The sequence below is a fragment of the Neofelis nebulosa genome, chromosome 2 (assembly GCF_028018385.1).
Source record: "Neofelis nebulosa isolate mNeoNeb1 chromosome 2, mNeoNeb1.pri, whole genome shotgun sequence".
NCBI classification, from domain to species: domain Eukaryota; kingdom Metazoa; phylum Chordata; class Mammalia; order Carnivora; family Felidae; genus Neofelis; species Neofelis nebulosa.
The window spans coordinates 142,581,325-142,603,973 of record NC_080783.1 but is presented as its reverse complement, the minus strand read 5'-3'; the positions used below and the strand labels follow the sequence as shown (position 1 = coordinate 142,603,973).

General features: G+C 48.4%; 1 protein-coding gene across 6 annotated transcripts in view; it reads right to left on the bottom strand.

The window, feature by feature from the left end:
* BCAR3 (BCAR3 adaptor protein, NSP family member) overlaps nt 1-22,649 on the bottom strand; it is a 136,421-nt gene that overhangs the window by 35,098 nt on the left and 78,674 nt on the right. Inside the window, exon 1 of one of the 6 annotated variants that reach the window (XM_058716518.1) lies at nt 18,917-19,175. The exons of the other annotated variants lie outside the window; for them this stretch is intronic. Within the exon in view, the coding sequence (XP_058572501.1) occupies nt 18,917-19,000 (84 nt within the window). The 5' untranslated portion in view covers nt 19,001-19,175. Of the gene's footprint in view, nt 1-18,916; nt 19,176-22,649 lie in introns of those variants that run through there. 6 annotated transcript variants of the gene reach the window in all.

Below are 22,649 nucleotides of genomic sequence, written 5' to 3'. Positions count from 1 at the left end.
CTCTTTCTCAAAAATAAATAAGCTTTAAAAAAAAAGAAAGAAAAAAGAATGACATTCGTGCTTCACAGGAAAGGTCACCCACCATGGGAGTGGGACATTTGGCAGAATTCTGTCAATTTGCCCCAAACAACCAGAACGTGTACCAACAGTGTACCCTTCCACTTAACTGCTGCCATCTGGAGGAAAGATGAGGTTCTGCCCCGAAATGCAGCCATTTCAGTTAAGTTTCTGGGTCTTGGGGGCCACAAAATAAACTCTAGCAATTTAGGGTAACACAGGAGTACCTCTGCCCTTGGCAATGGTTTTACCCCATCGGTGTGGCCACCCCTTTGAAGTTCTGACTGATTCCACTAGTGACCCAAGGATCCTCCTGGCCTACCTTAGATTACATTCTGAGGAAAGTCCAAAAGAGATAAGTTCCTGCTCACACACAGTCACATGCATTGCTATCTCACGCACGGCCTAGCATTATGCATCATAGAGGGGCCGGAAGAATAAGTACAGGTCCCAGTAACCCAGTGGTTTCCAATCTTGGGAAAGTACAGCCAAGCACATCATACTAATCTGTCCCAGTTCCTATAGCCTTTTCTCCCAGTTCATACTTTCCAGCTCTTTCACATTCGTTTCTGCAGACGTCTTCTGAATTCAGTGTGCCTCAAAGACTGGCTGGACCCAAGTCATTCTCAAGTTTTCTGTTAGCATGGGATAGCGGGCATCTGTGACAGAGGGCATCATGACACTCCAGAGCAAGTACAATATATCTGGGCTCTCTCAGACAGTTTCCACTGAATGGAAATGCAGCACTCACTGGCCCTTTGGATTTTATGTTCTTCCACCACCAGCAAGAAAACTCCTGAATGATCAGTATCTCACAAAGATGCTATAAAAGTTATAAACAACCACATCATAGTAACACGACTTTTTCTCCATGCTCAGATTCTCTAGCTACTTGCCCCTGAATTTGAACTTCATTCCTAGAAGGCAGGTCTGATCCTTTGTTTCCAGAGCTTCTTATCTTAAGGAAAGGAGGTGGCAGAGGCTTGGCCCTGACTTGAGTTTTTCTGCTCCAGCGGAGGCTCCGGATCCCTCCATCCTGAGCTCCACCCTACACAGTAGCTGGGGTGTACCCTCCAGAGAAAGAGACGCTCCCGGGTTTGGTTCAAGAACATTCTGCCCATGAGCTTTGCCAGGTTCATTCGAGCCACCACATCCACCCACGGCCGCCACGAGAGAAAGACGCAGGCAGGTCCCATGTCTCCTGTTCTGTGGCTTGCCTGAATTGCACCCACCAGAAATTTGAAGGGTTCTTTTGGGGGGACTCAGGGTATAAGAAAAGGTGCTATGTACACAAATTAAGTAGTAATTTGAGCAGTAAAGAAAGAAAGGGAGGGAAGCTTAGTAACTGCTATATCATGGTTTCCCACTCACATGGCTCCACTTCTAAAATTTCGTGTTCTCTCAGCCATTAGTTCTGGGGTCTGGGGTGAGGTGGGTAAACTGATAACTAAGGCAAATGCAGGGGGTGGAGGAGGCCCACGCTTGTCCACCCAAATTCAAGTTTAGTTAGAAAATTCCTAAGTTACCATAATTGTTGCTTTTCAGGGGAATCGGAGTCTAGCCACATCTTTCTTACTGCCAGCATTTTAATAACCCTGATGTCAACAGATGTTACAGCACAGTATTTAAGCATAGCCGGCCCTCGCCCTCCATCTACAGGCCACTGGCCGCTGACCGGCTGTGTGGCTTTGCTTAAATAACTTTACTGCTCTGCAGAAGCCTCAGGCTCCTGGTCTGCAGAGATGGGGCTTAGTTTGTGATGGGGTGTTAGTAAGGATGAAAGGGATCCATATCCGTAAAGCACTTAGAACATAGCCCAGGACACAGCACTGTTACCTGTTATAACAGACATATGAGAATGCTACTCATCTGGTTATATAAAAGGGACAGTTCACATCAGAGGTGTTTTCAGTCTGGTGCATGGATGTGTAGGGGTTGGGGGTTTGGGAGGGAAGCAGTGAAGGAAAACAGCCGGCTGCCTGCATGAATGTCCACGGGCTGCCTCGCACAGCCCGCCTGCCCCAGCACCTCTGGTCCGGTTACAACGCCAGAACCAGTCCCAGCTTGCTGCGGCCGGCTCCAAAAATCATGCCTATCACTCTGAATCTGGAATGAACATCTCTGCAGCCCCACACAGCCCCGGCAAGTCTGTTCTTGACAGGCTGGAATAGCCAGAGCCCGGGAGATGGTTGGAAAACATATTCTGGACGTGCTGAGCCAGTTCCACAGACGTGCTGGGAACCTTGATTAACACGGAAACCCTAATTTCAACAGTTTTCCCAGAAAGAAAAAGCTGTTCCAGTCCAGGAGGAAAGGAGCCCAGGGTCTCTTCTCCCAAGGGCTGCCTGACATTAGAGCCTGCATTTCAAATCAGGCACAACAATAGGACCCTGCCTCTTCGGAGGAGGTCTGTGTTCTTAAGCTTGGGGACGAGGGAGGGTGTGCATGCAGTAAATTGTGGGAAAACCCCAGAGAAGGCATGACACTTATTTGTATGTAGGAGACAGTGGAGAGGATTAGAAAAAGATGTCATCTGCATTATAATTAATATTTATTTTACTCTGTCCCTCTCTCTAAGAAAACCTTCCCGGTTCCCACAGAATTTTAAATTGTGCAAGTCACCAGGAAAGATCCTGTCCCTAGTCCCAGGGGCTAAAGGTAGAAAGGGAAAGACTGGAAAAGCACCATTTCATGGCCATTAGAAATCGTGACCAAGCAATCTGCCAAACTAATTGCCAGCGGGGGATGACACCCTGGTCCCTACCCTTAGGAGGGCACAGTCTCTTGGACGACCACACACAGAGAAACGGTTTAAACTCATCCCTGAGCTCTGGAGAAGCACTGCCTGGATCTTATCCCTGCCTTCCTGCTCTGGAGCCTGGCTGAGTTACTCTGCCTCGCTGTCCTTAGGTTTTCCCCTGTCACAATGAGAAAAGTCACTGAAGCCCCATGCCGTGGGAGGGGCCGGTAGGATGAGAGCATGGGGGTGGGGATCAGGATCGGACCCTGAAGATAAAACCTGAGAAGAGGAAGGATATTTGCGGCATTTGAGCTAAGAGCAGCTGGGTTTGGTCAGATGGAGGTTCTGGTTGAGGAGGTCTGAAGCAGGCAGAGGTTTTACACACACACACACACACACACACACACACACACACTCCATCTTTTCTCCAAGCATGTGGTTCAGACCCCACCTTCCTGGGCATCATGGCTGACTGGCTGACCCAGCTAGAGTTAGTCCCAGGATTTTTCTAAGTGGAACTGAATGAAGACTGAATGAATGAAAACGTCATGAGGCTAGAAGCATAGTGGTGCTACATCTCATGCTGACCCACCATGTGGAGCCAGTTGGGTGGAGAATGAAATGAGTGTTCAAGGAGAAGAGGATCAGGAGATGGAAGGTGTCCCAGTGGTGCACACATCCTTAAGCCCCAGCTGACTCCATTAACCAGCAAAATCCCCTTGTGACCTAAGCTAGTTTGCCCTGGACTCTTGTCACATGTGCCAAAGGAGTCCTGATCCAGGAGGGCAGGATTGGATAGAGGGGAGTAGGACACTGGAGGCTGAGGGACTAAACCTTCACACTCTAGATGGAGAGAGTATCACTGAAAATCTCTGGCTAGGAAGGCAACAGGTAAAAAAAAAAAAAAAAAGATGCTTTTAGACAGAGTAATCCAGGTGCAGTAGGCAGAATGGCCAGGCCAGGGCTGGGGGCACAAGGCCAGTTCTGAGACTTGTGAAGTGTGCAGATGATGGACAAATCTCTATCGCAAGCCTGTATGGTGGGTGCCAAGGCAGGGATACTGACCAGAATCCATTCTAGAACTTGGATGTCAGTATGAATAAATGGAATTCATCTCTGCAAAGCTTGTTTCTCTCCCCCTTTCCTAGTCACTGGCACCTCCTCTGTCCTCATCACCCAAACTCACCCGAACCCGAACCCTCAACACTGGCTTCTATCAGTCAAGAAATTCCTGATTCTATCCCTTACCGACACCCACTCTGATTCCGACTGAGATTGCTCTGTTCTGTTCTCCCAGAACTTCTGCAATGGCCTCGTAACAATCTCCCTACCCTCATCTCTGGTCATACACTCTGCACTTACATGCCGCAGACTATCCCACACTCCTGTCTTGGAGACCTTAGTCAAGGGGTGCCCTAGCAAGGGCTGACATGAGATCCAGAGTCTTTCTTAGCACCCCCACAAAAAACTTGATGGGCTCCTATGCCTGGTTTTTACTCTCCCAGGGCTCAGACCTGGTTCATGAGGGACACGGACCCTTTCATGCCCTATCCTCCCAGACCCCTCAGCTTTGAATGCCTTTCTTTTAACCCCAGTGAAGTGAACCACCACCTTTGCCATATACGGACACCGCATACCAGGATCCAGGTCTGAATTTGCTAGAAGGCCCAGTTCACAAGGGCTATGGATGGATGCCTATGTGAGGACCCCTTGTGGATATCTGCAAAATAACTGGTAGAGGCTTCACGGTGGGGGAGACGGGCCAGGGCACTGCCGTTTTGCAGTGGGGGTCTGTGAATCAGCAGTGACATACCTGCAGAGGTTCTAACGACGCAGGGGCTGGAGCCCAGGCTGGGCAATGGGGAGAAGAGGGAGGGGAGTTGGATGAGGCAGGCAGGGGCCTTGAAGGCCAAACTAAGCCAATCTGTTTTTATCTAAGTGGGGCAGGGAATCCACTAATGAATGCTGGGCAATGAGGCAGTACGGTCTGCGGGACACAAGCTCTTTGAGGACAGAGGCCACGCCATATTTCCCTTTGGCTCCCAGAGCCTAGCCTCGTGCCTGGCACACAGCGGGTGCCCCGTAAACACTTACTGACTGGAGCCAAGCTTGCCTTCTTACCCTCTGTGTGGCAGCTTCCTGCCACTGGGTGGGGAGAAAAAGAACATTTGGAGGTTGCTCAAGAACAGGGAATCTTGGCCATCTTTCTAGACTTCGCTTAACTTGTTTCTGTATGCACCAGGCGAGTAAGAGTTCTCACTTCACAGGACGACCTGATCTAAGGCACATAGAGCACCCGGCACCAGCACCGTACCTGGCACACAGCGGGCATTCGCTGGAAACGTAGAATCTGAACACCCTTTCAAAGAGGACTCTTGGCCGCAAAAATAGTAAGTTACTTCACTAAAGAGTTAAAAAAAAAAAAAAAAAGAATTATAAAATCCATCAGAAGGTTTTAGAGGTATCTGGGCTTTGAGAATTTAGTTCTAATGGAACAAAAAAGCTAGGAGTTGGAACAACCAATTTCTATTCGTGCACAGGTTATTCTTTATTTCAGTTCTACGTTGATACTTTGGGGGTTTTGAATAGTGTTGAACAGTGGTTCCATCTGTGCATGTGACACTCACCACACGTGAGAAGGCACTTTCCCTGGTGGCAAGCACTTTGCAGGCCTGCATTAGCAAGTGCTCCTGGCTAGCTCCAGCTGGCTCAGCTGTCCACAGTACACGGGACAGAGTGACAGTGTGAGTGTGCAAGAAATTGTCACGTGCACAATGCTGAGAAGTCCTGGTACACAGATTATGTGTCCTTCAGGGCCTTGGATGTTTAGTCAAGGATGTTTTTTGTTGAATTTTTAAAACTGAGCTGATTTTCTAGCCATTCATTCTATGATCAAGGCTGGCAATTAACTTGCTTGAAATAAAAAAAAGAGGGAAGGGGGGGCATCTGGGTGGCTCAGTCAGTTAAGGGTATGACTCTGGATTTCGGCTCAGGTCATGATCTCATGATTTGTGAGATCGAACCCCAGGTCATTCTCTGTGCTGACAGTGTGGAGCCTGCTTGGGATTCTCTCTCTCCCTCTCTCTCTGCCCCTCCCCTCTGCTCACACATGTGTGCACTCTCCGTATCTCTCTCAAAATAAATAAACTGAAAAAAGAAGAAAAAGAAAAAGGAAAAAGGAAATCTGTGCATGAAAAGAAGGCAAGGGGGAGAGAAAATGAAGAGAGAGAGAGGGAGGGAGGGAGGGAGCAAGCTTCTGGCCTATTCTATCCCAGTCGGGAGTATCAGGCCACAGCACCCAGCATGCTACCAGTTCTCAAAAGCTTCCTTTCTTCTGCCCTGGATGGTTTATTCAGTTGAGGGAGAGGTCAACAACAGTCCAGGCCTCTGATCAAGTGGCACCAAACCACTGCTCAGGTCACAGTTTTCTAGAAATCTCATCCAGATGATCACAACCAAAATTGTAAGTGCGACTGACGTTGTAGAGCATCATACCAAATTGGTCTATTTTCTGAGCGAAGACCATGTCCTCCTGCGAGCTGATGGGAAACCCCTCAGGAACGTGCCTTGAACAGCCACCAGGTGACCCAGGCTGGGACCATGCAGGAGTCCAAAACGACAGACCCTCATCTCGAACCCAGCCTGTGCTGCCTCGGAACCTGCATCATTGCAATCCCTAACAAAACCTGAACGTACAAGGACAAAGAGCTCCCGCTCGGAAAAAAAACATACACTGGATAACCATTGCGCAGAGCCTTCTGAAGCCTTTCTAGGTCTGCTACAGGACCACCTTGCAAGTAAATCTGCCTAACAATGAGATTCTTTGAAGAAGTCAGAAACTCTGCCCCTTCAAGTCCCTGCCCTGTGTTGAACTGCAAGCAGTGGACTAGTTTATAACCAAATTCCAAAGTATATCAAGGGCTTGTAGAGATCCAGTTAGTATTTTTACCATTGAACACCTGCATAAATTGATCATGAACCCACAGGATGAATAAATCCCAATCACTTCTGCCACTCTTAACCCTGCCCACAGGCCGAAAAATGAAAATCCGGTTCTCCCCAAGCTTTAAGCCCAGCAACATTTTGCAGGCTCCCTCAGATGTTTTCATCTGAGGGACAAGGGCAGGAGAGAAGGTAGCGTTTGAAGATAGTTAACCTTCCAGCCTCCATGTGAAACAATTTGTATGCTGGCTTCTCTGCCACCTTTTATTGACACTCACTGGCCTTGTGGCTTGCCTAAAAATGTTTTATTATCACTCCAAAGGTAAATGAAGAAGGGCTTCAATTTACGGATGCAACTTTTCCTACTGGGCGCCAGGCTAGACAAATACAACTTCCGTGCTAATAACTGTGATTAAAGCCAAAAGCTTTAGTTATTAAATAAACCGTTAACTTTGTAAATAAAAGTCCCAAGAGGGAAAAAAACATGTCAAATTAAAATTTTGAATATCCTATTGGGTAGATAAAAGCTAATGGTGGCACGGGCAATTGGGCATTTCGGCCTGGTCCCCCCTGCAGGTGGACACACAAGTGGCCTGGCCGTGGGCTCCAGTACACAAACAGCACAGTGGCATTACATCTAAGCAGGTGCCCTTCTTACATGGCAGAGAAAATTTCCATATTGATTGCAACGGATGCCTGGTGGATGGCAATCAAGTATCCCGAGGAGAGGTGCCTTATTCGAATTCATACCAAGGTGCTCTCTGGCTAGAAGGGAGAGACCCCGAGCACGTTCCCCACCTTTTAAGTGTCGGGCTGTTGACAGTGGGGACCTCTGGTCTCACTTGGGTCCCGTGCCTCTGAGCCTGCTCCTTTCAATCCTCACATTAAAGCTCAGCGCAGCAGGCTCTGTAGGCAGTTCTGTCCACACACACTACACCCTCTCTGCTAAAGTGCTGCACAAACAGCCAGGAGGTTACTTTTAAATCAAGAGTCTGATAGCCACTGGAACATGGGGCCTCCGATTACCTCACCTTCTTGGCCAAAGTTCTGCAGGAACAATCAGGAGGCCAGTTGCAAATCAAGAGCTTGATAGTCACTGGAACACTGTGCCACCGATTAAACCCGAAGGCCTACTGAGCGCCCACTGTGCCACTCGGCGTCCTGGACTAGGTCTGACGGGAGACGCAGACGTGAGAAAGAACAGCTCCATGGCCTGACAGGGGTTACAGCCGCTTCGAGGGGATAAGACATCTTTAGAGAACGTACAGCAAACAGCCACAAGCAGTTTTGCCGAAGGTCTCAGAGTTCTCTATCCTATCTGAAGTCAGCGAGGGCTTCTGGCCCCTTCTGAGAAAGGAATCGGTAGCAAAGATACCTCATAAAATTTCAGTGAGTTTTAGCATTCTGAAACACTTCAATTAATTTGATGTTAATTTTAAGTACCTTGATGACATACTTTCTCCTTTCCAAATCCTAGAAAGAATCTCATCTTCAGAAAAGATTCTGCAGATGGGTTTTGATGCCATTTTACCATTTTATAATTAAACCTGCATAATTTATCATACTCAACACCAGATTCTTACTCCAGTGCCATTAAAAACAGATTTGCAATTTGCTATTAAATTAAGATGCTTCATTTTCCTACTACCTGTGATTTTTCTTTTCACAGACAAATGATGATACGAGGGCCATCAGACCCTAGCACAGACAGGAAACTGACATCAAAATCCCCCAAGAGCCCAAATCCAAGAGATTTCATTTTATTCATTATCAAACCTTATCAAGTATTACAAAAAGAGGCTCATAAACCATAAATAGGAAAAATGAAGAGAACATCTGTGGAACTCCTTGTTTATCAAGGTTCTGAGAAGTTTCCAATAACATTTGGCTTTCCATGTGTGTGAATGAAAAAGACTAGTTTAATTTTACATTATGCACACTGGAGTCTTACCACAGCACACGTCCTAGGTGTAGCAGTAACTTGATCCCCCCAGGCTTACCTAATTGCATTAGGATTATTCTGATCGGTGTGCACAGCTCCCCTACATGTTCAATCCCTGTTACCTTTTATCACCCATCATTCTCTAGGCAAGGTCTCTACGCCTTTCCATCTCACAGGATCATGAAGTTACTGCTTTTGATGCCTAGCTTTATTTTGATGGAACACCAAGGGACTGAAAATTATTTTTCACAGGAGACCGATCAGTCTAAAAACTGCAGGAGGAATTGGAAGTTGGACCGAATGCAGCACACCCAACACCAACCCTCGCGGCTGCTCCCCTTCACAATAGTTACCTACACATGCGAGAAACTGCTCAACATGCTCATCACACTGTAAGAGCTCCTTCCCCAGCTACCTGCCCTGGTGGCTTTGCCCATCATGTTTCTACCCTCTACCCTCTTGACAAAGCATTATTTACCCATGGACTCACTCAGTGCTCAGCTCCAAGGGGGTCTCATCTTTCCCTGGGAAAAGATAAACTGAAACACAAATGAGATTTTCAACAAGCCATTTGTAGCCATTTGTTAGCCTCTTGCCCTGAAAGCTCTGGGGGTACCTTTCCCTCTAGATCTAATTTTGATGATGACTTCCTAGAGCAGCCTGCAGAGGGGCAACATCCAAATCATCCCCACGAGGCAGCCCTGTTTTCTGATTCCTCCCAACGAGAAATCAGACTGCCACACTTAGGATGAAGGCTGAAAGTCCTTGCTTGCACTTAACCATTTAGTGGGTCAGTGGAATAAAAGGCTTCAAATGAAAAGTTGAGTGCTAGGCGACCTATTCCACCCCCTCTGTAAACTGCTTTGCTCCCTTGAACCATGTCCTCAACTTCCGATACCACTTCTCTCTCTCACTAGGTTGGCACACAGGCTAAATGAGATAATGCAAGTGAAATATTAATCACTGGGTCTGGCAGCGAGATTTCATTCCATGAGAGCAGTGCTTTGTTAACATCTATGGGGAAAGGATAAACAGAGACTAACCCTGGCTAATAGGGCAGACCCCAAGATGAGGGTTTGAAGACCAGCTGACCAAAGTTCAGAATGTGAGGAGCTCCAAACCGGAAATCTCTCCCACTGGTAATTCAACCTTGTTAATTCATCGTAACCCAAATTACGAGTGATCTGGTGGAAAACAGCTGTTCACCAAAATGCCCTATTTGCTCTCCAATAAGAATATCAGAAAATCAGGGCGCCTGGGTCGGTTAAGCATCCGACTCGATTTTGGCTCAGGTCATGATCTCACGGTTTGTGGGTTTGAGCCCCACGTGAGGCTCCATGCTGACAGTAGAGTCTGCTTAGGATCCTCTCCCTCTCTCCCTCTCTCTCTGCTCCTCCCCTGCTCACAAGCATGTTCTCTCTCAAAAATAAATAAATACACTTGAAGAATATCAGAAAATCAAAACCAATTTAATTCAAATATAGTTGACCCTCAAACAGCACAGGTTAGAACTGTGTAGGTCCACTTATATGCAGATTTTGGGGGACAAATACCATACAGTACTGTAAATGTATTTTCTCTTATGGTTTTTTTTTATTTTAATTTTTTTTTAACGTTTATTTATTTTTGAGACAGAGAGAGACAGAGCATGAACGGGGGAGGGGCAGAGAGAGAGGGAGACACAGAATCGGAAGCAGGCTCCAGGCTCTGAGCCATCAGCCCAGAGCCCGACACGGGGCTCGAACTCACGGACCGCGAGATCGTGACCTGAGCTGAAGTCGGACGCTTAACCGACTGAGCCACCCAGGCGCCCCTTATGGTTTTTTTTAATAACATTTTTTCTCTAGCTTACTTTATTGTAAGGACACACTGTATAATACATATAACATATAAAATATGCGTTAATTGACTGTTTACATTAGGCTCCCAGTCAACAGTAGGCTGCTGGCAGTTAATTTATGTGGACTTTACACAGGAGATTGTTCAGGGTCAACTGTACCATCCTTTTATTTTGTTGTTTTTAGAGAGGGAGAGAGAGCACGTGGGAGAGAGCACATGAATAAGGGGGAGTGGGGAGTAGGGAGAGAGAGAGAGAGAGAGAATATGAGAGAATATCTTAAGCAGGCTCCACACTCAGCACACAGCCTGACTCGGGGCTTGATCCCATGACCCTAGGATCATGACCTGAGCCAAAATCAAGAGTCGGACATTCAACCGACTGAGCCACCCAGGCGCCCCTGTACCATCCTTTTCTTAATTCATCTTGAATGAATGAGACAATGAATGAATAAACAAAATGCATCATGGCTGAAAGACACTAGGAGATCTAACTGGAAAGAAAAACAAGAAATGCCAAACACACACAGAGGAAAATCCAAAGAGTCAGAAACCCTTCCAGCGTGGGGTGTAGAATAGATGACTTCCCAAATTCTCTCTCTCCAAAAACATACCATGACTAATAACTGTCTCAGACATCTGCTTTGGGGTAAAGCAATTGTATGTCAGGGCTAAGTACACAGTAGGTTCTCAGTTAAACCAAACAATTCATCACAAGATGGGTTTTGGCCAAGCATTGACTCTACCACTTCCAACACAGAACTCACACATCACTTTATTATTATTATCTTTTTAGATGTTTATTTATTTTTGAGAGCAAGAGAAACAGAGCGTGAGCAGGGGAGGGGCAGAGAGAAAGGGAGACACAGAATCCACAGCAGGCTCCAGGCACCCAGCTATCAGCACAGAGCCTGACGCGGGGCTTGAAGTCACGAACCACTGAGATCATGGCCTGAACCAAAGTCAGACGCTTAACTGACTGAGCCACCCAGGGGCCCCAACACACATCACTTTAAAGGTGTATTTTTCCAACAGGAGCTCAAAGCACTCGACAGCCACATATCTCGTTTAACAAGCTTTTGAGAAACACAATCACCATGCCAGATGTCATGGCAGAAACAGGAAAACAGCAGCTGAACTTGAGAGGAACAAGACACCTAAAAACGATGCAACTCAGATTCATCGGACATGAATCTGTACGATGCTCCTGGAGTTATGTAGGCAGGAAGAAGATTTAGATCTCACAAGAGTCAACATCACCAAGGCCCTGAATGTTCATGATTTGCTCAGACTTAGAGAATATTAGTTAGAATCCAAGTCTCCCAAAGTATATATAGCACTGGAAATGTTTAGTCCGTACAGAGCAGACTTAAAGGAAACATGAGGGCTGTGTGGAAATAGCTGAAGGCTAGGGCTACTGCCATCCCTAGATGATGGTCAAACAGACTTGGTTCAACTCCCTAAGGAAACTCATCCAGCATCACCCCTCTACCCTCCCCCACATACTGTCTTATTTCTAGGTGTTCACTCATACCAACCAATTTGGTTTCAAAACAGACATGCCTACAATAATGGGAAGAAAAAAATGCACCTGAAGGGCTGTCATGCCCGTTTAACTGCAGAATAAGGTACACACTGCAGGTACACAGATTTTGACTCAAAGCAAAGAGAGACCTTCTAGCAATTAGAGTTGTTCACATGTGGGAATGTAGCGCCTTAAGGGCACAGTACACGCCCCATGTCTAGAAAGGTCAAACATAAAGGTGAAATCACGTCCTATGAAGAAGTAGGGCAGGAAGACCAGTTAGGAAGCACAGTGCTGGTGGCAGAGTCAGGGAGCAAGAGGCAGATGAGAGCAATGCTGAAGAGTAAAATCTTAAGACATCTTGAGACGTGGAAGATGAATGGGAGAAGAGACACCGGAGCTCCTGGAAGATGCTGAGCCACCAACTCCCAACACAGAAGCACAGAGGGGGCAGGTCTGTGGAAGAGGACGCACAGCCTAAGATGCCCCTGCCCTGTCTGGATGGAGTGGCTCACCAGGCCGCGGGATCCAGGGGCTGTGAGAGAAGGGCTGGACTGGGCATGCACTGGGGAATCCTCAGAATGTGGGGTAGCCTATCTCAACTGCCACCTAAGAGATGGGGGGGTCGAGGGCATATCAGAAGGGTTTTTAAGAGGCAGGCTAGAAAGAGAAACTGAAGATAATGTCTTAATCCTTTGGGGCTTCTGTAAGATAAATACCATATACTGGGTAGTTGAAACCGCAAACACGTACTTCTCCCAGTTCTGGACACAAGTCCCGGAGCAAGGTGCTGGCAGGTTCAGTGCCTGGCCTGCTTCCGAGTTCTAGATAGCTCTCCTCTCACTGTGTCCTCACACAGCAGAGGGGCAGGAGAGTGCTCTTTCGTAAGAGCACTAATCCCATTCATAAGGGCTCCACCTACCACCTCCTAATATAGCACACCCGAGGTTAGGATTTCAGCATGAATTTGGGGGTGGGGGGGACACAAAGATTCAGTCTCTAGCAATAGGGTGGGAGCTCAGGAAGGGATCCTGGGAAAGATCCAGGAGAACAAGTAGAGTGCGGTGTCCTGGCGGTCAAGACTTTCAGGAAGGAAGAGCCAATAATGCCAAGTGCAGCAGAGTCCCAATAAAATCAGAATTGGACGGCATCCACCAGACTTGGCAAGGCTGCCGGTGGGGTGAAGGAGGCAGAGTGGCCACCGGGAAGTGAGAAAAACAGAGACCGTGTTAATCAGTTTTTGGTTGGAGGAAGACAGGGACCAAGAAATGGAGACATGGAAATAAGCAGTATTTTTAGAATGGGAAAGACTGGAGCATGTGTACAAACTCAGAGGAAAGTGTTGGTGGAGAGGGACAGACTGAAGGTCTCTGAGGAGAGGCCAATGGAGAGAAGTCTATGCAGAGGAGGTGGTCATGGGCACAGGTGGCAGGGCCAGCCTTGGTCAGGACACTTCATCCTCGGAGGAAGTGAGGATCTGGAGCTGGATATAGTTGTGGCTTGTGGGGGTAGTAGTGGGGACGGAAAAATATTGTGCCCGATGGTCTTAACTGCTGCTGTGAAGAAACAAGATCTTGTGAGTGTGCAAAAAGGGCCAAAAGAGAAGGTGGAGGGAGGCAGACCCCAGGGGGCTGAGCAGGGACAAGCTGAGCCGATGGGAGGCTTCGAGGACGTGGGCCTGAGCTGGGGGAGGCGCTCCTCAAGCTCATGCTGCCCGCAGAAGGACGGAGCCCAGACCTCCCCCCGCTCCCCACCCACACTGTTCACTGGCTCCCACTGCCCTGCACAATCCGCTCACCCACCACCTCTCTTTCCTCTGCTCTCAGCTTCGGCCAGGCGTCCCTCCAGGGTGTGATGCCCGCTCTCCTGCCTGTGCCCTTCTGCCCACTGCTGCTTTAGGAGCTATTCAGTGTTACCTCCTCCTGGAAGTTCCCTGACCCGGGGCTGCATTAACACCTCTGCCCAGGGTCTCACAACACGCCAGGTGTCACACCTGCCCTGCACCTCCCACGCACGTTGGAGAGAGAGCCGCTTGCACTTTCATCTCCCCACCAGACATGGGAGCTCCTTCAGGGCAGGAGCTTGGATGGCCCCCCAGCACCCAGCAGGCCCTCGTATACAGGCAGGGCATGGGGGGCGGGGATGTAGGTAGGAGGCTGGCTCACGGGTCTCTCAAATTCCATCTTATTAAGAAACTAGGATTCTAGCTTGTTGGTTGTCTGTGCGTAACTGCTTTTGTAAAAGCACACGTGTTTCAGAGTGGACACTGGGGAGAGTCGTTCTCTATACAAACTAAAAGACTGATCATAGTTCTTTCATAAGCCAGAAAAATAAGCCATGACATTCTCATGGCCAGAGCCAGATTCCAACAGTAGCCCCTGGGGCTGTGGACACGCACTGGAAATCCAGACGAGGACAGAGATGCCGCAGTCCAAACCCACGAGGCGCTCCTCCCCTCCCCTCCCCTGCCAGGACAGCCCGAGTTTCCCCTGCTGGCCTGGAGACATCCAAAATATGCATCAGCTAAAAGGCCCCAGAGTGGTCTCTAACATCTTCAAACACAGCTACAGAGCCCTGGGCCTTCCACATACCCCAGACCCCTCACATGGTGTAGCAGGAAGGCCTCTGTGGCCCCAGCATGCAGACTCTCCAGCGCTCTCCCCAGTGTTTGGCACAGGCCCGCTTCTCTGTCGTCCTGGAGGTGCTGAACCCACTAAGAGAATTTTCCCAGGGTCCCAGTCTCATTTCTGCTTCCCACCCACGTTTCTCCAACAAAAACAAGGCCTCGGCCAGGATCCAAGCTCCGGGGTCTGCGGAGAGGGGGTGCCGGGACCCAGCCGCTGTCAGCCATATCCTCCCTTCCCCTGATGCTGAAACCAGATCCCACAAGCTCCCAGATGCCAATGGAATGCATTTAGGTCTCTTTAAAAAAAAAGCTGTGCTAGGCTTATTTTGGAGGGCAGGAGAGATAAGTGAGCAACTAGCAGCCGCCCTGAGGAGGGGCTGAGTCACTTGGAAAGACACTTCCCGAGTGCCTTTTTCCACTTCGCACAGCTCGTGCTGATGGTGCATCAGCCCCACTGACTAAGGCAACCCAGGCCATCATCAACACCAGGATGGAAGACCAGTGCCCAAGCTGTCACAAGAGCAAACACACCACGGGACTGGCCACAGGGAAGGCAAGCAGGACCTTGGCTCTACCACATTCACTCTGACATAGGAAAGCAGTTTCTGATGCAAACAAGTTCCAGGAATCCAACCGTCTAGGGATGGGCAGATGGGACACCTCAGGCTGTAAATGTGCATTCAGAGAGCTCCCAATACTTTTTCTAGGGGCATGGGAAATGACCGAAAGCAAAAACAAAACCTAAGAGTAGCAACAGCTCGATTCAAGCTCTTCCCGCTATAGAGTACTTGATGGCTGCAAAGACGATCACATCTATGCGTGGGAAAGTATATGCTTAAATTCTACCGCCTTCTAACCATGACTTCTCATTGCCAAGACCAATGCCACCGGACTCAGTGACTGGTTAGCCGAGACTAAACAACTCATTTATGTACCGTCTCTATGCTCCAACCTCTCTGTTTAGGCTCCTTCAGAAACAGAGCTATTCTGCACTTGCAAGGGAACTCCCACCTCTTAGGTTCCCCTGGAGTGAAAATCACACAGACCTTCCCTCAGGAGTGGCCATTGGTAAGGAGGCAAATTTCAGCTCCTTTCCCCTGGCCTCCACACAAGAAAAATCAGAGACACGGGGACCAGAGTGGCGGTTTGTTCTTATTGCCAGTTCCAGAAATGGGATCGATTGTGCTTCTCACCAAATTCTTTCTGTGGTTCATGAGAGACCTAAAGGTGGTCCCACCCCGTCTGTAGGAGGATTACCTATTCTCTGAAAATTACCTCTGCATGCCCCACCCCCCGAAGCCTCTCCTGAAAACTGGGGTTCACACTATTCTTCCCCAACTGCGTTGTAAACTGAAGTATTATGTGCACACTGTCTTCTTGTTTTAGGTTTCAATGGTCTTAATGTGGTATCATAGAAGGGACATTGAAGGGCTTGAAGCCAGACAACCTGGTTTCTATCCTTGGTGCTCCATTGAATGATTCTGGGTAAGCAGTTTCTCCTCTGGGGGAAGGGGTAAACTATCACCCTGCCAACTCAAAGCACTCGTTTTGAGACTCCAGGAAGACAACTCACTTGTGTTCCTTGTGAAGGAACTCAGACCCTGGCAAGTCTTTTGGAAACATAATGAGATGACACTATGACCTAATGCTCCTGTGGTAAGTCCTTCATAGCAGGGGCTCTCCCTCAACGGTCACTTTCCACCCCACCCTCCCGGTAGAGTGCTTACGCATGGATGGGCTATTACATTCAATGTTCAGGGACTTTTGGACTTGAACATGCCTCAGTAATGTTATGGATTGATAATATCTTCACTCCAAACTCTTTTTCACAGGGCATAAGCAAAATAGCCTTTCCTTTTCTCACCCAAGACCCACTGGTCTTTTGTGAATTGGCTGCCTTCTGTGAACCCCTTCAGGGATGTTAAGGTTGTGACCCTCAACATGGCTGGAACATCTCGTCTCTGGCCTCAACTCCACTGGGGCCAGCAAGGATTGCATATCCTTGATTCTCCTCTCCATTCTTGGCCCCCTGTTTCACTCTTTTCCAGGGCCTTGGTATGCAAGTCCACACAAGGCCCCTAAATACATTCTAAATTCCATCAAATCTCTGCAAGTAAGATTTTATTCCCTCAAAGCACCAGCGTGATTGGTCTCCTATGTAATGAAGGAGCTTTTATATTTTTAGTTTTCTTCCCATACAACAAACACTATTAATAACATTCTAGTTTCTCCAGAGATGATATGGATTAGACCAAATGGAAAGTTACCATGGCTACCAGAGTGTTATTTTTGGTATGAGAAATTCATGCCAAGGGAAGCAGCATACACGGTCAAGAACTGGAGCTTTATTTCCGCTTTGCTATCAGGCAATCAATCCCAATGTAATTTTGCAACCCTAATTGCAACAGAAACTAATCATGAGTGGCAAGACCCGAAAACCCTAATTAAAGTAGGAGTCAATAAAATAAAGCGATGCGGCATTATCACCGGGGCAACTCTGGCGGAAAGCACAGGAGGTGACCGCCCAAGCAAAACAGGACGGGAAGCACACTTCGAGGTTCAGTGGGGAGCCCTAAGTTGGGTCTGAAAGTGTCAGTTTCTGGTGAGTGAGCACATCAGGTCCCTTCCACAAAGATGCACCAAACTGGGAGCGAGGTGGGAAGCCTTGTGTAGAAAGGAGATGTTTCTACCATCAGTCAACCACCAGGAGTGGCAGTCACAGGGAGGCCAGGGAGGGAGAGCTGAAGAATGGCTAAATCAGGCTCACCCCATGTAATACTGTGGCCTCTCTGTGCAGGCCTCCGAGGACATAACTGCAAAGGAACTGGGGCATCCAAGCAGAATCTCATCGCTTGGGCCCATATATTTATGGGCTATTTCCTCACATATGAACCCTGAGCGGCACTTTTCTGAATTAGCAGAAGTTGGCTTCTGGAAGGACTTCTATTAGAGTGAAAACCTACTGCCAATCCCTGAAGTGTATGGTCCCTTTGGGACCTCCTGGTCTATCTTTGACAGCTTTAAAATACTGTTAATGGCATGACTTCATCCACCCGACGCTAGAACGATCCATATTTAGGCCAGAAACCACATGGTCCTCATATCACCCCACTGGACTCCAGGACAGAAAAGGGCTCTTAAATCAGGGAGGAAACACTTTTAACCGATGATTACTCACCCCCGCCCCCGAATTCCTTGACAAAGACAAAAACAAACTTTGCTAGATGGTTAGAAAGCTACTCGGAACACTCCAACAGGGCAGTAAAATCAGAAGAAGCCTACCCTCCTCTCCCGCAGGGTATATTATTTCTACAAAGGGCTCTTTCTCCCTTTAATAGGTTTTCCTGTTAGGTTTGCCTGAGAAATCTTCTCTTTCAAGCATTATTAAAAAGAAGGAAGCGGAACATCATAACCCTGCACTAAATAAGTCAGTCCCTCAGGAGACGGAGCTCCAACATCTGGGTGGGAAGAATGTCATGAGAGCTTCGGATTCCTACTTCCCAAGAATAAATGAGGTCTGCAGTCAAGCTAGGACCGACAGGATTTCTTCCACGGCGCACAAACCCACAAATCAATGAGAACCTGTATTAATCTTCATTCCTAGTGTTGTCACAGGCAGGCAACACGGAACACAAGTCTTGTCTTGAATTAGTCAAATGAGGTTCTTTGAATATTTTCGTCAAAATAGTGCACTGACATATTACGCAAAACCTTTGGCACTTGTGTCTCGTAACCAAGGTTCAAAATGGGAGTAGTAAAGAAAAGGCAGTTCCAAATGCCGAAATGCTTTGGAACCCGGCTGAGACTTGCAAGGAGTCGTCTGGTGGTTTCTGCATGTTATATACGTTATTGACATAATGGACTAGCAGGTTCAGCAGAGAGAGAGGGGCTCAGCCACCTCACACTCACTGCCAATAAGGGAAGAGAGACACAAAGAGAGAAAGAAGAAAAATAGCTCCATCTTACTGAGTTACTTTGGTATAGAATGTCAGCCCAAAGAGACTGAAAGTGTCTTGAAAAACACAGCTTCATCCCAAAACACAGACTAGAACCTCCTTCTGTGCAGCTGGATTCTGCTTCTAGGGGAGGCGGTTCACTAGGGGCTTAGCAGGGTCTACCGACCAAAGAAAGCACCTCTGTTTTTACAGCCAGCAGGCTGTAAACTTTTTCTGGTGCCTTTTAGAAGACTAGCGCTTTCAAGGCCCCTAAAAGAATCTCCAATGCACCTTATCTCAAAACTGCACCTACCTTGGCTCCAAGGAAAGACTTGCGGTGATAGAAGCAGCACAGGGCTGCCGAGAGGGCGTGGAAAGCATTGCATTCCTTAGGCATCTTTCAGTGTCCAGTCCCTGGACCACACACTTTCGTTAGGGTTAAAAGAAATGGGGCTTGGGTGTCAGAGCCCTGGCCCCACGGCGGCAGCAGCTTGGCTGCTGCTGCCCGCAATCCCGTGGCCAGTCCGGTCGGGGGAGTGAGCCACTCCTTCTCCCAGGCCAGGCTGGGACTCTTCCCCTCCGCTGAAGCCAATACGATCCACTCGCTCAATTCTGGCAGGCTGGTGTCCAGCCTGCCATGCACACAGTGCCAGAAATTCTCATGTGACCAGACTTGCTTTCTGATGAAATTCTAACCTCTCTTAGAAGAGGCTTTGGGCTTTAGCTGTCCCCTCAGTTTAGAGACCCAGCAGAAATCATTATCCCCCTCAGGCAGCCTGTCCTTTCCAGGGCTCCAGGGCAGCAGGCAGTGTGCTCCTAGAGGCTTTATCTGTTTGCCTGTCACCCTACCAGCTAAGGGTTAAGGAAGCATGCATCACACCACCTTGTGATTAGACAGAGGCTCCTTTGAGAAAAGGACCTAAAGGTGACTGGGGTGTGACTTTCCTTTAGGACCAATCCTACAAGTCCTAAGAAATGTGGGCAGGGTCCCTGGCCCCACTGTCCCACCCCACCCGCAGTACTATTTATTTTTAATTAGAATGCTCCTGGCAGGTAGCTTGCAGCTGATAACGTTGGCATAGCCATCACTGTGGGCAAAGCAATACTGTCTTCCGGTGTTTAATTAGCAAGTCTGTTAGCAAACACCCCAAGCGTCCCATGCCCTCCCACCTGGCCGAGTGGTCTGTTGAGAGGATGGGGGACAGGCTATGTACCTCCTTCTGATCCTCCCCACTATTTGTCTCATTTCCCTCCTTCACTTGTAAAACTCTGTTTGAATTGTCCTCTCTGCCTAACCCAGATCCAGGACTTGGACCGTGAGGCCCATGCAGTACACGCAGCCAAGCCATCCTCCTGTGCTAAGAGGCCTTTGCCCCCAGGGAGAGCCTCCTATGACCTTCGGGGGAAAGTAATCACCTCCCTTCTAGCATTCCAGTTACAGTGGATGCTCGACAATGTTTTTTGTTTGTTTTTTGTTTTTGTTTTTCAAGTTAAACCCAGGTTTCTGCCTGTAGCTCCTCTCCTACTGTTCCAAACATTACCTTTCTGTGGCTTTGGCCACTCAAGACTGGAATGTGTCCTGAAGCTTTCTGAAACTTCACACAGGCAGAAACTTGCAATGAGGAAGAAACAGAACCTATTCAGTGCAGAAAGGAACGACACCAGATGAGGCATGAGGGAGGTATGAGAAATATCCAACAGGATTAGTGGCAAATCCTCGGGAGGCCTCGGCCTTTGGACTAGGTCAAGTTGGCCTGTAAAAATAGAGACGTGTTTGTTCAATGCCTGGTGAGCGGCTTCTGTGCTTGGATGCGGCCTGAAGGGGCAGAGGGGCAGCCTCATAAATACAGAGGGTGTGGGGATGGAGTGACAATAAGTCGGCACCACAGGGATGGTGGGGAAAGGGGAGGCTGACTTCCTTTATGCTCCCTCAGTCCTCCTCTGTGACTCTGGAGGTGAGATGTGCAGTCATGGGAGCTTCTAGGTCCATGGAAATGCTCCCAAGAAGCCAGTAGCAAGCAGAAAGGGTGACAGAGTTCACGGGGATTCTGAGCTGGAGGGGCCCCTGGAGATGGGCCGGCTGGTGGCTCAGTACTGTCCTCCACAACCCGAGTACCGTATCCACGAGCAAGCATTTACTCTGTTTGCCCTCATTTCTATTAGCCGGGGTTCAAAGGTAAGTCCACCTGAGCAGCCAGAGCCCATGGCCTGTGTAGATGGCCCATCAATCAGGCCAACAGCCACCAGGTAAGGGGCCCAGTCTTCACCTGCTCATCCTCCTTGGCAGGAAATAAGAAGCACCACCAGGCTAAGAAACTCCCCAAGAGGCTACAAAACAAACAAACAAACAAACAAACAAACAAAAAACACCATCTCCAGCCTGGGAAAAGGAAGGGCAACAGCTTTTTAAATCCGTCACAGAAATTCAGAGAGATTCGTCAGCCAAAGCCTCTAAACTCCTCCCGGACCCTCAGAAAGTCTGAATGAAATGCATTCCTGAAAGAAATATGCAAATAATTCAGCCATGTAAAATTACCAAGAATTATGTCATCAGATGCTCCAGGGCCAGGGTAAAAGCAAAACAAAAGATCCTCAGGTCACTGGAGACTCACAGGTCTTGTCACTTACCCTGTTTACTCTAAGAAACGCCCCCAAATGTCGAAAGAATTGATTCTGTCAGGATTAAAGAATGAGCTAGTCTTACTAGGTAAGTGTTTCCTAAGCATTTACATTTTTTTTTGTTCCATACCAAAAATAATTTCTGAAACAGCACTCAAAGGTTTTAATAAATTTCTCCTGAAATGGCCAAGGAGGGAGACTAAAATAATGTGTGGTTGTTGCATCTAAAGATGATAATTGCGTGAATTTGCAAAGTGCCCTTCACTGACTTGTTATGCTTCTAAATATCTGTATCTACACTGATCAATTCTCCCATGTTCTCCCCACAGTGATTATTCTATTCTAGTTACAAAGAAACAGAAGACCAGGACAGTATGTCACTCAGCAGAGAACAAAGGACCAGGGACTCCAGCCTGTGAATGCAGAACCTGGTATGCAGTCATGTAGAAATACGAATAAGAGATTTTTTAATGTCTTATAATTAAACCTGTTACTCACACGGCCCCATGAAAAGGCAGTGACCCGGGGCTGGGGTCACTCTCTGATGATTTGGTGCACGTGAGTTAGGACCAAATTTGGATTCAGGCTTTTCAACACATTACGCCTTTCTCAGGACCAGGGTCAGCATCTCTAGTGAGACCCCAGGGACTCATGGAGAGGGGGAGAGGCAGAGAGGGAGTGGTGCTGGGTGTCTCACAGAGCTCCTGGGAAACTGTGCTCTCTTGCGCCCCCTCTGGCCTCCGGGAAGACTTGTTCCTCTGCACCAAGGAACACACCTGTGAAAAAAGCCAGGGCAGCCAGGTAGACCCTCGAGGGGGTCTACCCCATGCCTTCAGGTCAAATGTTGTTCACCCAATCTGGGAAGAGGGTTAGAAGGGCCAGAAGAAGGCCCCCGCTCAAGTGTTGTCCTCAATGCCATTGTTTTCTTCGGGCAGCCCTAATACTAACCTGCCCTATAGAGTAACCATGGAAACAGGAGTTGCCTGCCAGCCATATTCCACAGACGGTGCTTCCTGTCGGCAGCAGCTCTTGCACTGAGGGAGGCTGAGAGCCTGCAAGAGTCCCTCTCCCAGAGTGCTACCGTCTTCACTAGAAGATCAGGGTCACAGTGAGGCAGACCCTCTCTTTGACCTGGCACGGGTGGGGAGAGTTGTGTAGGGAGAGAGATGTGCCTTCCAGGTATCTGCTTTTACCTGTTTCAGGGCAACTAGGAAGACCACGTTGCCAGTACGCCACCGTTCCCCTCCCCAAAGCCAGCCCAGAATCAGGGCATCACGCCTTAAGCGCACTGAGGTGCTCGTCATTGTGAAGTAGCCCTGTGGACAGTGACACTGCCCACGGTGGGCAGCACGCTGTCACCTGAGGGTACTGGTCCAAGGCTGCAAGGCCTGGGCTCATTCCTGCCCACGGGGACACGCTCAGAGCAT